General features: G+C 48.0%; 1 protein-coding gene across 1 annotated transcript in view; it reads left to right on the top strand.

Moving 5' to 3' along the window:
- Positions 1 to 16,135, top strand: part of PTGIS (prostaglandin I2 synthase) — a 39,231-nt gene extending 23,096 nt beyond the window's left edge. Inside the window, exons 7-10 of the mRNA XM_036418727.2 lie at positions 4,729 to 4,897; positions 5,853 to 6,034; positions 6,430 to 6,581; positions 15,900 to 16,135. Coding sequence (XP_036274620.1) covers positions 4,729 to 4,897; positions 5,853 to 6,034; positions 6,430 to 6,581; positions 15,900 to 16,044 — 648 coding nt within the window. The 3' untranslated portion in view covers positions 16,045 to 16,135. The remainder of the gene's footprint in view (positions 1 to 4,728; positions 4,898 to 5,852; positions 6,035 to 6,429; positions 6,582 to 15,899) is intronic.
- Positions 16,136 to 16,494: the final 359 nt, after the last annotated feature.

Here is a 16,494-nt window from a genome sequence, read left to right as displayed (position 1 = left end):
GTTTCAGAGCCATTAACCGTCCTTGGAGGCAGAGGCTGGCAAGTGGGGGCCCCATTAGTGCCTAATAACATATTTATGGGCAGAGATTGGAGCTACAAACCATTCCCAGAATCCCTTGTGGAAATGACCTCGGTCAGCAGAACTGGACGCTGCCCTTGAGTGACAGGCAGCCCGGGGAACAGCTTTCGTCAGGGCCGAGAAAACGGGGCAGGAGTTGGGGACAGGACATCCCCTGAGGTTGAGTTATTGCAGCATCCAAAATTCAGGCAGGTGGGAAGACCCTTCGAGAACACACGTCTGGAGGGCAGGGACAAGGCACTGTGTAGCCCAGTGGTTTCAGGCACTGTGACTACCCTGGCAGGCGAGCTGTTTAACCCTTGGTGCCTGAGTTTACTCATTCTTAAGATGGAGGTGACAGTACCTTCCTCAAGGTCGTGATGAGGGAGTGTTACATGTGAGACCTGAACTGTGCTTGGCCGGTAACTAGAGCTCAATACACGTAGTCCACAAATATTCAGTGAGGGCCCACTGTGTGCCAGGCACCCTTCTAGAAGCTGGGGGTAGAGCAGTGAGCAGAACCAAGACCCCTGCCCTTATAGAGCTGACATTCTGGTAGAAGAAGACAAACTGTTGATAAACAAGTATGCAAATGTACCAGAGGGAATGAGTTCTGTGGAGAACCAAAAGAACGGGGGAGAGATTGGCAGAGGGGAGTGAGGAGGGCCTACTCGGCAAAGGATGGTCGAGAAAGGCCTTACCAGGAAGGTAACACCGGAGCGGAAACTGGAAGGACGTGAGGAAGCGAGTCATGTAGATGTAGTATAGAATGGGGCATCCCGGCAGGGGGACAGCATGTGCAAAGGCCCTGAGGTGGGGATGTAGGGGATGTGCCAGATGGCTCAGGGCCCTGGAGGCCATGGGGAGGACTTTGGCTTTTACTCTGAGCTGAGGAGCAGCACGGCCTGTCTTCTGGTTGCAATGCTGAGAAACTGTAGTGGGAGGAAGTGGAGGCAGGGAGACCAGAGAGGAGGCCACTGCGATATCCAGGCAGGAGAGGATGATGTGAGACCAGAGTGTGGGGGGAGAGTGGTGTGCTGTTGGCTGGGACACTGGGAGTGGGTATAACCAAGGATGGCTCCGGGTTTGGGCCTGAGTGGTGGGAAGAATGAAGTTGCCATTAACAGGTGAGGTAGGTGGTAGAAGGAACAAGTTTTGGTGGAGAAAACCAGGGGTTTGGCTTTGAGTGTGCTGAGTTTGAAATGGAGAATTGTTGCGGGGCGGGGCGGGGGGGGGGGGGCGCTGGCTTACCTAGATTAAAGAGCTGGAGTTCAGGGTTACCGTTTGGGCTGGAGACTCATTTGGGAGTTGTCAGTGTAGACATGGTGTTGAAACCACTGGAATCACTGAGGGTGTTGTTGGATGGGGATGGGGACCAAGCTCTGGGCCTCTCCAGTTTGGGGTGGACAAGATGAGGGGGAGCCAGCAAAGGAGACAGAGGAGTGGCCAGGGAGGGGCGGGACGGGGAGGGAGCGCCACCCAGAGGCCCGGTTGGAAAGTATTCCGAGCGGTTGCTATTGTCAGGTCAGAATGGAGGTACAAGTGATCATTTCAGAAGCTATCAAACACTTTATTTACCACATGCCATGTGCCAGCCAGCCTGTTGAGAACTTTACAGACATTGTCCCGCAAAAGCTCCATGAGTCCAGAACCCCAGAGCCTGGAGTCAGGCTGGTGGAGGGGTCAGTGGGAAATGCCCGCACCCAGGGACCGATAGGAGAAGCCGGTGGCCTGAGGTCCAAGTCCCGGCAGGGGAAGAGGCCAGCTCTAAGGGGTGTGAGTTGGGGTGGGCAGAGGAGAATCCCAGCTGGCCCAGTAGGGCCAGGCTCCCCTCAGCTCTGGGTCATGGACTTTGGCTTCAGATGTTAGTCTACAAGTGTCCTCTGGGGAAATGGGGCAAGCCCCGGCCAGAGAAACGGCAGCAAACTCAGAATCTCTGTGGTTGTGTGGTCACACAGACGTGTGCGCACACACACACTCGCACACTCACACACAGCTGTGCAGGTGGGTGAGGGTGGTCTTGCCACAGCTTTTTCCCGAACGCAGAGGTAACTGAGCAGCCTGCTGTTCCACTCCTGCCTTGTAATTAATGAGCTGTGGCCCCCATATGACCATCCTGGCACACGGAAGTGGCCTTGGCACTGAGTTAACCCGGAGCTGAATTATTTATTGCCTGCTTCCCCCCTGGCTATTTAAGTGATGAACTGACCTTGCTTGTCTCCACGGGCCCCCGAGGAGCTGGGAAACCTCAGAGAGAGTCCCAGGTCCTGGAGGAGGGGCCCGGGGGAGGGAGAAGCCTCTCTCAGCACCTGCTCTGTGGCCGCTGGCATCAGTCTCAGTGGGCCCCTATGGCTGCCGCAGGAGAGGGCATGCTGTTATGTGAGCAGAAGGGAAGCTCTTGAGGCCCAGAGGAGAGAGTGACTTGTCTGGAGTGACAGGAAGTGGGGAGCTGGGATTTGAACCAAACCCTGCCTGGCTCTGCCAGCCCACCTTCCTTTCCAGCTGACTTGCAGGCCCCAGCCCAAAGGAACACAGATGTTCAGTCGACAGATACCACGGAGCCTCTACTACACGCTGGGCAGCGGGCAGGGGCTAGGGAGTGCTTAGTTTCCTGTTCAGTAGAAGGTGTGATGATGGCGCGTGCTCAATGGGGGAACTGGATAAGGGAACATGGTACCTCCTTGGCACAGAAGTCATCGCGGTAACCAAAGAAAAAGACAGAAAATCCGTTTCACTGTCACTGATGCTTTGGTGCCTTTGTTTACTGCCTTTTCTGTATGTCTTTTTTCTGTGGTTTAAGATCATGTAGTTTTTCAGTCCCACTTTTAATTTGACCTAACATTGTATCGTGAACATTTCTCCGTGTCCTTGCAGATCCCTGTAAAAATCATTCACTCGTGCATTGATTTTAAGATCCAAGGAGCTGGAAAGACATACACAGTGAAAAGCCAGTTTCCCCCTTCCTTCCCTTCCCCCACTCCCAGCTGCTGTCCCAGAGGCAGCCTCGGTGGCCAGTTATCTGAGTCTCCTCCCCGAGCTGGTCTGTGCTCCTACACCTGCGTCCCCTTTAAACACACGCACCCACGGTGGCACCTGGGCCCACCAGGCTAGGACTCTGCGTCTCGCTGTTCGCTTGCTTCCGTGTGCCTTGGCTATAGTCCTATCGGTACCCACAGAGCCGGCCTCTTTGCAACAACTTCCTGTTGGGATGATCACCATTGATCTCATTGATCTCCTATTGATAGACATTGAGGTTGCTTCCAATCTTGCTGTTATATCAGCACCGTGGTAAATATCCCTGTGCAAATAGCTTTTTTTTTTTCTCTCTCTCTGAATGATTTATTAATTCTCTCCAAAATAAGAAGCATAAAATAAGCAGGTTCAGGCACTACAATCTGTGATAAAAATAAATAAATAAATGACAGTTGAAAGTACTTTAAGTCATACATGGGAGCCTAAAAACATCAATAATTTGTTCATCATCATCATCCTGGGTATATTCTTCATAGTGAAGAAAATAATGCGTTAAACTCTGAAGTGTGTGGTGTTTATAGAATGTGCTGCAATACCCCAAATAGCTTTTTGTCCATGAGCCACTGTGTTTGTAATAGAATTACTGGCAAACATGACATTTAGTGACTGTTTAATATCCCACTGTCACTAACGATTGGATAGGATGGTACACAAAAATCCTACCCCAGTTGAGGTTAGTTGGTATTCACCCATGACTCATTTAAGGGTATCCCATGCACATGTAGCCACATGCTGCACACCTGAGTATTAAAATGTTCAGCTAAAGCTAAAGTCTTAGAGCAAGAAATTCCATCCATTTTTCCTAATTATTTAGCTATTGAGACATTTTAAATATTTTTTCAATCCATTAATAGCTTTCATAACCATCATTGATCATTGTTACTTTGCTTTATATGTACGCCATACTCACATATTTGAAAGCAAATATTCAGATATTGTATCAGTTTGCTGCACCCTTACTTAACTCCCATGTCTGTGGGCCTGCTGGGCATCAGCCAGTCTTGACTGGGCTCAGCTCTATTCCCTGTGTCTCCCATCCTCCTCTTGGGACCAGTGGGCTAGGCAGGCAAATAGAAACAAAAGATCTCTCAAGTCTAGTCCTCCAACTGCTGTTCTGTTGATTCTGCCTCATTCTATTGGCCAGAGCAAGTCACATGTCTGAGCCCAAATTCAAGGAGTGGGGAAATACACTCTGCCTCTTTAATGGGAGGAAGTGCACAGTCACATGGTATGGAGCATGGATGTGAGGAGAGATAAGAATCGGGCCAAGGATGCAGCCAGCCTCAAACATTAACAGTAATCTTAATTGACACACTTTACTATTATTGATGCTTTTTTTTTTCTAATTAGCTATGAAAATTATTTATGTGACCTTATATCAGTGATTTTGCTCAAGATCAGGGATGCCAGAAATAGCCCTGAAGTAGCCATTGGGCTCTGCCAAACCACAGTCCAGTTCTTGGTCATGTCCTGAGGCTGAAGATAGACATAGGTCATGCCTAGATGTGTGGCAGGGGTGGGAACTCAGGCCTCCTGCCTCCTACCCCTGGACCCGGGCTGTGCCCATGGCATAGACCAGTCAGCTTACACCCCGGGTTTGCTATCTCGATGGCACAACAGGAGCTCTTTTCATTGCAGGGGAACATGGGTCCAGCTGCCTTCTGGCTTCTGCTCTTCCTCCTCAAGAACCCCGAGGCCCTGGCTGCCGTCCGTGGAGAACTCGAGCAAGTCCTCTCTCGAGCAGAGCAGCCTGTCTCACAGATGACCACCCTCCCACAGAAGGTTTTAGACAACATGCCTGTGCTCGGTGAGATGGCCAGACCCTTCAGACAGCCCCAGGCTGGGTCATCATGGCCCCTGAGGCCCTCCCCTCCAGGAGCTCCTATCCTCCAGGGTCCATCAGTGTCCTCTGACCTGTTCCCCTGAGCCTCCTGTCTTCTTAGATGTGGCATCTCCATGCCTCAGTCTAGCTTCTCAGAGGCTCAGTAGGAGGTTTCACATTGCAAATGGCAGAAAACCTAACTTAAACTGGCTAAAGCACACAAAGGACTTTATTTGGGGCAAGAAATTAAAACGTCCAGAAGTATTAGCTTCAGGTACAGGTGGATCCAGGTCCTCTAACAATGCCATCAGGATTCAGTCTTTCTCCATCTCCCAGCCTTGTTTTCTGCTGGGTTGGCTCAGAGGACCACCAGAAGCTCCAACCTGACGTGTTCTCGCCCCATGAGCATGTGCCTCTCTGTAGCATCCCTACCCAAAGTCCCATGGGTGTGTCTCATTGGCTCTCGTTGGGTCATATGCCTGTCTTGAACCAATCATAGGGTTGGAATGCTCTGATTGGCCAAACACAGCCCAATCCCAGGAGTTGGGAGTGGAATCAACAGTCCAATCCCTGAGAGCGGGAGATGGGTGGTCCCCAGAGGAAAACCAGGGTACTGTTTCCAGAAAGGGACTGATTATATGCTGGGCAGGCAGCAACAACCAATACTGATGGTCCTGCTCTCTCCCCAGCCTTCTCTGATATCTCTCTGGTTCCCACCTTCCCTCATTGCTCTCTTGAGATTCGATCCAAATCCTCAAGTCTAAGATCTCTGAGGGACCACAGCAATAACACCTCATGAACTTGCCTCTTCAGTCTCACTGTGGACAAGTCATGCTCCCTTTCTGAACCTCCTCACCTTCCTCTATAAAATGAGGGTTGGGGCGGCATTTGCGTGGGTAAGAGGACAGCTGCTGACCTGCCTTGTGCCTGCCCTGTGCAGACAGCGTGCTGAGTGAGAGCCTCAGGCTCACGGCCGCGCCCTTCATCACCCGTGAGGTCGTGGTGGACATGGCCTTACCCATGGCAGACGGGCGGGAGTTCTCCCTGCGACGTGGTGACCGCCTCCTCCTCTTTCCATTGCTGAGTCCCCAGAAGGATCCAGAGATCTACACAGACCCAGAGGTAAATGCCGTGCCAGAGACGGTGGGGAGAAAGTGGCTTCGGGACCAGCCAGATCTGAGCAGCATCCTGGCTCTGCCTTTTGCTGTGTGACCTTGTCATCGTTAGGTTCCTGGTCAAGGCACATGCCTGGGTTACGGGTTAGATCCCCAGTGTGGGGCATGCAGGAGGTAGCCAATCAATGATTCTCATCATGTTTCCATTTCTCCCTCTCCCTCTCCCTTTCTCTCTGAAATCAATAAAAATAGATAGATAGATAGATAGATAGATAGTTGCCCATTATGTTGTTTCCAGTTATTTCCTCTTAGAAACAAGCCTGCGATGCACATCCTCATAGCTTTTTCTCATGCACGCATGTATAGGGGTAGAATCAGAAACGGACCTTCTTCCTCTCCCAGGTATTTAAGTACAACCGATTCCTGAACGCTGATGGGTCAGAGAAGAAAGACTTTTACAAGGATGGGAAGCGACTGAAGAATTACAACATGCCCTGGGGTGCTGGGCACAATCAGTGTCTGGGGAGGAATTACGCCACCAGCAGCATCAAACAGTGAGTTTGGGGACAGGGCCCTGCGGGAGGGGAGGCTCCTGCTCTATCTGGTTGGCACTCACACTCCTCTCCCCAGACCGAGAGCTAAGCCAGAAGGAAGAGGCTTCGAAGGATATCCATGAGCCATGTCTTGCCCACAAATCTTATTTCTGTTTTTAGAATATGTGCTAACTTTTAAGAATCAGAAGAAAAGCACATGTAAAAAGCCACCTTTCTGATTTCTTTTGAAATAATCAGATCTGTCAACAGGCTCTTCCCTCTGAGCCTACTGCTCAGACACCAAACTCCCAGAATAACGAACACTGGACATCCTGTGAGCTGACCTGGCTGTCTGTCTGCAGCTGCTGTGCTGCTCAGACTCTCTCGGCGGAACTGGCCAAGGGTCATCATGCGCTTTGGTTATTTTAATGCCTCTTCATTCTCTTCCCTTCACCCCAAAAGCCGTGGCCCCCAGATCACAAACAGATTGGACCAGGGGTTAGGATATCCACCCAGTCCTCCTGTCAGCCCCTGTGTCCGTGTAAGCAGGGTGACTTTCTGTGCTCCTATTTTTCTCAACTATAAAATTGGGGTACTGGTGTGAGGAATGGCTCACCTGTCCAAATTTCAAATGATGGACTTGGAAACAGAAGCATGACGAAAGGGAGACTTACTAACACTCTCGAGACCTGGCACCATTTTTACAGGATCACACGTGGGGCAGGCAACACAGCCTATTTATTTAGACCCTCCTCCGGTTCCTCATTGGCTGAGGACTATTTCATCACCTATTTCCTAATAGGTCACCTAGGTCTTGCCGTCTCCCATTGAATTATTTTTAAAAATGGGCTGGGGCCTTCTCTAGTCACCTCCACCTCCCTTTGTCTAGGGGAGTATTCCTAAGATGTGTGCTATGGGACACGTGTACAGCTCTCACCCTCTCTCCCCACCCCCATATCCTGTTTGGTCTGGGGAAATTCAGCAGCTGCCTGGCCACATGCTGGTTCTTTTCTATGAAGATAAATCAGAGGCATATTTCCTAAACTGCTCATACTGCATCCCAGAGGTGTCAGGACAAAGGAATGAGATCTTTCTAAACACTTAACCCACTGCTTGGCTCACTGTGAACACCTAATACTTGTTAGTTACTATTGTAATTACTACTCACACTACTGTTACCGGGCAGGTATTATGTTAAGTGAATGGGCCCTTAACATTAATCTCTTGGCCTCAGTTTTATCTCAGTAAAATGGAGATCATAAAACAGCCAGTTCTACTCTAACGTTTCATGAGTGTTCCCCAAAACCACTGGGCCGTGAGGAATCACGCATTAAAAACCACAGGGATTGTGGGAACAGTGGGGCCAAACACCTCACCCATGAGACAATGAGAAAAAGATAAGAACCTAGGGGAAAATGGTAGTACAAGTTTACACATGTTAAATGGGTAACAAATACCCCAAGTGCTACAGAAAATACGGCACTTTACTCTTTAAAAAAAAATAAATTTTTATTGTTCATATTATTACAAATGTTCCTCCCCCCCTCCATTGCTCTCCTCCACCAGGTTCCCACCCCACCCTCTGCCCTTTCCTCACCCCGCATTGTCCTCATCCATAGGTGCACAGTTTATGTTCAGTCTCTTCCCACATCCCCTTCCCCTTTCCCCCAAGAATCGTCAGTTCACTCCCCTTCCATACCTCTGATTCTATTATATTCAACAGTTGATATTGTTCATCAGATTTTTTTTTTTTAATTTCCTTGGTTTTTAGATTCACTTGTTGATAGTTACGTATTTGTTGTTCATAATTTTTATCTTTATTTACTTTCTCTTCCGAAATTCATATAATTCTGGTTTGGTGGTGATGAACTCCTTTAGCTTTTTTTTTATTAGTGAAGCTCTTTATCTGACCTTCTATTCTGAGTGATAGCTTTGCTGGGTAGATTATCTTTGGCTATAGGTTCTTACTATTCATCACCTTGAATATTTCTTGCCATTCCCATCTGGCCTGCATGGTTTCTGTTGAGAAATCAGCTGACAATCGTATAGGTGCTCCTTTATAGGTAACTACCTGCTTTGCTCTTGCTGCTTTTAATATTCTCTCTTTGTCTTTTGCATTTGGAATTTTAATTATGATTTGTCTTGGTGTGGTCCTCTTTGGATTCCTTTTGTTTGGAGTTCTGTATGCTTCCTGGACTTGTAAGTCTAATTCTTTCATCAGGTGGGGGAAGTTTTCTGTCACTATTTCTTTCAGTATGTTTTCGATATCTTGCTCTCTCTCATCTTCTGGGACCCCCATAATTCTGATGTTGGTTTGCTTGAAGTTGTCCCAGAGGTTTCTTACATTATCTTCAACTTTCTGGGTTCTCTTGCCTTCTTGCTTCTGCGGAGGAGTGTCTTCTGGCTCTTTATGTTCCAAATCTTTGACTTGATTCTTGTGATCTTCCATTCTGTTTTTAGGACTCTGCATAATATTTTTTATTTCAGACAATGTATTTTTTATTTCTTGTTGATCCCTTATCATTTCTTGTTGATTCCTTATTAATTCTAGTTGTTCCCTTTTCATATCCTCATAGGTTTTATCCATTTTTTCTAGGAAATTCTTGAAAAACCTTATAAGTGTAGATTTGAACTCTATATCCAGACGCTTTTTGTCCTCCATTTCTTTCGTTTGTGATCTATTTCGTTGCATTTTCTCAGCTTCCCTGATGAGGTGGGGTTTCAGGGTGGAGCCTGCAGCCTTGGCTTCTGTCAGCCCCGCCCTATGTGGTTCCTGAGTCTCAGTAATCTTCAGGGTCCTTCAGTACTCGCTGAAAGCACCTCTGAGAGAAAGGTGCCCTCGATTTTTGCCTGCTACCAAACAGTCTAGCCCAAGGGTCTTCAAACTACGGCCCGCGGGCCACATGCGGCCCTCAGAGGAGTCTGATCCGGCCCGCCAGGTTTTTTGGGCAGTGAGCGCAGCCGAGGTGTTACAGTAGGAATTAGTAGTTCATATAGTCCGGCCCTCCAGCTCTCTGAAGGACCATGATCTGGCCCCCACTTTAAAGTTTGAGGACCCCTGAAGCCTCTGCCCCAGTGAGCTCAGAACTGGGGTTCAGTTCTGTTGGAAGTTGAGTTGGAGGTGGCGTTCAGAGCAGTCCGGAGCTTTTGTGTCCTTCCCACCAGGGCAATCCCGCGGCACAGCCAACCGTCCCTTCTCTGCGCACAATGTGCGTGCCTCCGGGACCTCCTTTCGCCGCTCCCCCGGGGTTCCGCCTTACAGCCCAGCTCCCTATGGATGAGCCTGGGTCCCCGGGGTCTGGTCTAGAACTGGTGTTCAGAGCAGTCGGAACTGGGGCCCAGCACAGTCGGAGCTTTTATCTCCTTCCCGCTAGGGAACGCCAGCCAGGCACTCAGCCTCCCTCCTCTCCAGCTCCCTCCTCTCCGCGCGCCGCGTGTCTCTGTACCTTAGGCTTTTCCAGCTCCTCCGCTCTTCCTTCTGGTTTTCTCCTTGCTTCTCATTGTATAATTTCCAGTCAGTCGACTTTCCTGTAGTTCTGGGTAATGTCCATTTTATATTTTAGTTGTATTTTATTGAAATTGTTGTTGTGTGTGGCTGCGATTAGGTGTTTACCTGTCAGCCATCTTGGATCCTCAAGCCCACAGCACTTTACTCTTAAAACGACCTCAAGTTCACTCTGGAAGTGGACTATGGGTGGGATGGCAGCTGAGCTACTGTGAGGAGTGAAAGGTGGGGTATCTGAAATTGGACATTTGATATGAATGATGGGATACATAATACACACACACACACACACACATGTGCACATACGCACATGCACGCACCGTGAGCTGGAGTCAAGGGAGGATAGGGTTTAGGTATGTGCGTGTGTTTTGTGAATTCCTGCTCAGCTCAGCTCAGCTCAGCTGGGTGCAGGTTTTTGCATTCTCCTTGTGTTTCTCACAGATAAAATTGCACATAAGCTAATGTGCAATTTGCATTAAGCTTCGCTCATGCCCTAACATATCAATCACATTGGAACAAAGTCAGGTGTTCAAAACAAATAGCTCCTATCTCCTAAAGCTTCTGGACAGAGAGAGATCATATTAGGACATGTTTAGCTAAGTTGTTATTTTTATCTCACTTAATTGTCATGACAATCCTGCTAGGTAGGTGTCGGTCTAACACTGAGGTCAAATCATTTGCCAGGTCAGACACATGGTGAGTGGAGGAACCAGGATCCAAGTCCAGGTATGGATACAGAACCCCCACCCTATATAAATTCACCCTCCAGCAGCCTACAGCTTCAGGGCTGGAAAGGATACATCCCACTTTAAAAAAAAGAGGAAGAGAAAGGGCAAGAGAGAAACATCAATGATGAGAGAGGATCATTGATCGGCTGCCTCTAGCACAGAGGAATTGAGCCCGCAATCCGGGCATGTGTCCTTGTTGGGAATCAAACTGTGACTTCCTAGTTCATAGGTTGATGTTCAACCACTGAGCCATACCAACCAGACTTTATACATCCCACTTTTTTTTTTTTTTTTTACCTTCTTTGACCAGATGGGTAAACTGAGAAACTTGACAAGGGTCCCACACTCTTAAGAGGAGAGACAAGTCCTGTATCCAGCTCTTTCATCCTGAGCATTGACTTCCTCTATCCTTGTCTCCCCTCTTACCGTTCATTTGGTAGATTAGAGAATCCTTGCCTTGTGCTCAGTCCACCGTGGGGAGCTGGGTCTCAGTGCAGGGATGGTGGCGGGAAGGAGGAGCTGAAGACCCAGCGCTGACCCTTACTGACACGGGTGGCGCTGAATAAGATAAGGCAGGAGGGCAGGAAGCAGTGACATAAGGCAGGGCTACCACCACATTTATGGGCACACTGATTACATCATAAACGTGGTTTGTATACTTACCAGCACAGCTTTCCAGAAGGTGGCAGTAAAGAGTACTTGTTCTTGCGAAGTTGGTTCCTTTTGACAGTTTCCCCACAGACACAGTAAAGCGTCTCCAGGAACGGGTGCCTGTGTCCGATCTCACAAAGGCAGCCTGTGGTTTAGCAGCAGCCTTGACCAGAGCAGGTGAGGACTTCCAGGTGTCTGGGAGGAGGGTGAGTGTGGTTGGGGGAGTCAGAGGAGTCTCTGATCAGGGGAAGCTGGCCTATGCTGCCAAGCCAAACGACCCCGCCACTCCCACCCTCTCAGTCTCAGCAGCTGTGACAACAAAGCTTGGTCCCCACTCACACAAAGTCAGCCGGGGGTTTGGGAGTCTCCTCCCCTCCATGCAGAGACTCAGCTCTTTCCATCTCAATGCAAGGCCCACACACCTCCAGGCCCAAGGAAGCTGGAGTGCAGCACCTGCTCTGAAGTGCTTTGGTGTGAAGTTGACACACAGGTCACTTCTGCTCACACCTGTCAGCCATGCTGGTGCCCGGGCCCTCTTACCCACAGGTGGCACACATGGAGGAGCTCCTGCTCCCTCGCTCTCCTTTTCTCTCTTTTCCCAAAGTCAGAGTTGGGGGCTCTCCTCCCTTATTCCTTTTTTGTTCATTTGTTATTTTTAATTTCATTAAAATTTGTTGGGGTGACATTGGCTAATAGAATGATACAGGTTTCAGGTGTACAGTTCTATAATACATCTTCTGCATATGGCATTGTGTGTTCACTCAAAGTCTTCTTCTGTCAACATGTATTTGGCCCCGCCCCCTTTACCCTTTTCTACCTCCTCCCAAACTCCTTCCCTCTGGCCACCGCCCTACTGTTGTCTGTGTCTGTGAGTTTTTGTTTGTCATGTTTGTTTATTCATTGCTTTCAGTTTTATATCTCACATAGAGGTGAAATCATATGGTTCTTGACTTTCTATATGACTTATTTCACTTAACATAATATCTGCAAGATCCATCCATGTTGTTGCAAATAGCAGTATTTTATCTTTTCTGATGGCTGAGTAGTATTCCATTGCATATATGTATGTACTACATCTTCTTTAACCAATTATCTATTGAAATTTCTATTGAAATTATCAACAACTTATGTTGATAATTGGTCACCGTGAACAATCTTGGTCACCATGAACAATGAACATAGAGGTAGACATATCTTTTTTTTTTTTTAATCTTTATTGTTGAGAGTATTACAGATGTCCCCTACCCCCAGCCCCCATTGCCCTCCACCACCTGGATCCCACCCTCCCCCAGACCTTCACCACACTATTGTCTGTGTCCATAGGTAATGCATATCTATACTGATAAAAGGGTAATATGATAATTAGACCAGACATTTTCCGGACATCCTTCCAGACAAAGCCACAGTGGCTGTGAGGGCTGAGGGCAGGCAGCTGCAGCAACCGGCAGTGGCAGCAGCAGCAAGGTGTTGGAGATGGTGCCTTCCCCTGATCAGCCCGGTCACCTCCCACAGAGGGAGGCTAGACTGCAGCTTAGCCATCAGTAGGACATCCCCTGAGGGATCCCGGACTATGAAAAGGGGCACATCAGACTGAGGAACAACACCCCCACCCCCAGGTCCCGGGTGCCTGCTGCCAGCCAGAGGGAGGGAAGCCCAGGTCCTGGGTGTGGGGGCTAAGGCAGAGGCAGTTAGGAGCAATCAGGCAGGCAAGCAGGTGAGCAATTAGGAGCCAATGGTCCCAGATTGCAAGAGGATGTCCTACTGCTGATTTAGGCCTGATTGGGCAGTTGGACATCCCCCAAGGAGTCCCAGATTGGAGAGGATGCAGGCTGGGATGAGGACACCCCCCACCCCGCCCATGCACAAATTTTGTGCACCGGGCCTCTGGTATACATATAAGATCTTTGGTTAATCTCTTCCCACCCCTTCATCCCCCCTTCCCTCTGAAATTCATCAGTCTGGTCCATGTTTTCCTGCCTCTAACTCTATTTTATTCATTAGTTTATTTTGTTCATTATATTTCTTGTTCGTTTATTCTTATTTTTAGATCCAATTGTTTATAGATATGTATTTATGGCCATTTTACTTATCATATTTTTTTATCTTTCTTTTTTCCTCTTCTTCCTCTACTTAAAGAATACCCTTCAACATTTCATGTAATATTGGTTTGGTGGTGATGAACTCCTTTAGCTTTTTCTTATCTGTGAAGCTCTTTATCTGACCTTTAATTCTAAATGATTTGCTAGGTAGAGAAATCTTGGTTGTAGGTCCTTGTTATTCATCACTTTGAGTATTTCTTGCCACTCCCTTCTGTCCTTCGAAGTTTCTGTTGAGAAACCAACTGACAGTCATATGGGTGCTCCCTTGTAGGTAACTAACTGCTTTTAAAATTCTGTTATCTTTAATCCTTTGCATTTTAATTATGATGTGTTTTGGTGTGGGCCTCTTTGGATTCCTCTTTTTTGTGATTCTCTGCACTTCCTGGACTTGTAGTATATATTTTTTTACAAGGTAGGGGAAGTTGTCTATCATTATTTCTTCAAATAAGTTTTCAATATTTTGCTCTCTCATATCTCCTTCTGATACCCCCATAATGCAAATGTTGGTACATTTGAAGTTGTTCCAGAGACTCCTTATTCCAAATTGTTGATTTGATTCTTGGAATCCTCTGCCCTACTGTTGGATCCCTGTAAATTATTCTTTACTTCAGTTAGTGTATGCTTAATTTCTAACTGGTCCTTTTTCATGTCTTTGACATTCTCACTAAGATCCTTGAAAGTATCACTAAGTCCCTTTGCGCTCTCATTAATTTTCTTGATGCTCTCATTAAGTCCCTTAAAATCCTCATTTAGACCCTTGTGTAACCTTATAAACATTGTTTTGAACTCTGTATCTAGTAGTTTGCTTGCTTCCATTTTTTTTTTTCATTTGTAACATTTTTATTTATTTATTTATTTATTTATTTATTTATTTATTTATTTAGTCTCCTCATTTTGGCTACTTCCTGTGTTTGTTTCTGTGTATTAGGTAGAGCTGTTATGTCTCCTGGAATTGGTAGAGTGTCCTAAAGGCCCAATGGCTCAGTCACCTGAGCTTGGCACTCTAGATGTGCCTCGGTGTGGACTGTTGAGCCTTGGTTGCTGTTGGTATCACTAGGAGAAATTGACCTCCAGGCCAGTTGGCTCTGAGAACCAGCTGTGTCTACAATGAAAGAGCTGCTATGCAGGAGACATCCCTATGAAGCAGGACTTGCTTCAGTGGGGCTTTGGTGTTCACTGAGTCTTCCCCTTGAATGTGTCACTTGTGAATTGGTAGAGTTGTAATCTGGTGTGCTCTGAAGCTATCAGCAGGTGCACTGGCTCTGGGGCCTTCCAGGAGGAGCAAAGTCAGCCACTGTTTGCGGCCATCTGGCAGGAACTGCAGAGAGATCTGCAGGTGGCTGCTACTTGTATTGGGCTAGGAAATGCCCAGATGAGGCCCAGCTGTGAATGAAGACAGGCTGGTGCTAGTGCCAGGTCTTGGGCCTTTAATTGGTAGGTTTGGGGCACACTGATGCCAGATGCTAATTTTTTGAGAGACTTTAGCAAAAATCTGAAGCCTGAACCAGGACAGGCTATTCATATGGAAAAGCTGCTACTATCAGCTTGGTGGGGGGGGGGTGAAAATTGGATGGGGTCTCAGGGAATCACCAGGCAGAGCAAACAGTGTGGGCCATGCTGACGGAAACTCAGATATGGCTGCCAGTCAGTCCTGCATTGGGGGAGGTCCCAGCACAGGAACAATGACCCTTGTGACCACCCCTGTCTGGGAGAAAGCTTCCCCTGAGTTTCTACTGCAATGCCACAGTTCAGTGGCGCGTTCTCCCCCCCCGCCCCCCCCCCCAACCCTCACCTGTATGTCTCTGGATTTCTCCAAAGCCACCACCTGAAGCTAGAGCTCAGAGGAAGCAAAATCCTTGTAAGTTCATGGGCAGGCCCTTTAAGAGGAACACCTGGGACTCCAGCAGCCTCTGTGTCACTCAGCCACAGTCCCTGCTGGTTTTATAGCCTGAAGTTAGGAGGACTCTTCTTCCCAGCTCTGGAACCCTGGGCTGAGAGTTTAATGTGGGGCTGGGACCCCTTGCTTCTTACGGAAGGCCTTAGAGACATTCCTCCTGATTTAAAAATCACCACACGTGGGTATCAGACCAGCCTCCATCCCCCCTACCAGTCTCAATGTGCTTTCTTCTTTACTTCTCTAGTTGTAGGACTTCCATTCAGCTATTGATACATTTCAGGTAGTTCTAAATGATGGTTGTCCTGTATTCTAGTTGTAATTCTGATGTGGTTGTGGGAGGTGGCGAGTACAGGTGTTTACCTATGCCATTCATATATCTTTATGAATCTCGCCTCCCATATTTTGAACAAGCCCCCCATGCTCCCTCTTCTTCACACCTTCCATGTCATCTCTCTGCAGATTCGTGTTCCTTGTGCTGGCACACTTTGACCTGGAGCTGGTCAACCCCAACGTGGAGATCCCTGAGTTTGACCTCAGCAGGTACGGCTTCGGGCTGATGCAGCCAGAACAGGACGTGCCCATCCGTTACCGCATCAAGCCGTGAACAGACCGGGCTCCACACGCTTGCCCCCTCCCAGCCCGCACCCAGATTGCCCAACTTCCTATGTCCACATCTGGCCTGGGTGCACAGCTTCGGACACCCAACAGTATCAGCTTTAGCAGTTTACTGCTCTTTTCCTGGAAGGCTGGTTGGGGGAAGGGAGGAGAAAGGAAGCTGAGAGAGGAAGGTTTACCTGTATTTTCCGGCATATAAGACGACCCCCCAATTTTACAGTTAAAACATAGGTTTAGGCCTATATTCGCTGTATAAGACTACCCCCCCACTTCAACGAAAAGACTTACTTTGCCGTCAAGACCTGCAGGTAATTTTTGTGCAATTTTGGTCTTTTGCCCCCAATTTTCAGTTGACTTTCGTTTCAAAAGTCGTCTTATAAGCCGGAAAATATGGTAGTCCAAAATGAGGTTCTTTCTGCATGTCCCAAGCTCACCTTGC

This window comes from Pipistrellus kuhlii, unplaced genomic scaffold (assembly GCF_014108245.1).
Source record: "Pipistrellus kuhlii isolate mPipKuh1 unplaced genomic scaffold, mPipKuh1.p scaffold_m20_p_6, whole genome shotgun sequence".
Taxonomy (NCBI): domain Eukaryota; kingdom Metazoa; phylum Chordata; class Mammalia; order Chiroptera; family Vespertilionidae; genus Pipistrellus; species Pipistrellus kuhlii.
The sequence above is the reverse complement of the archived record's forward strand: the minus strand, read 5'-3'. Positions and strand labels throughout refer to the sequence as shown.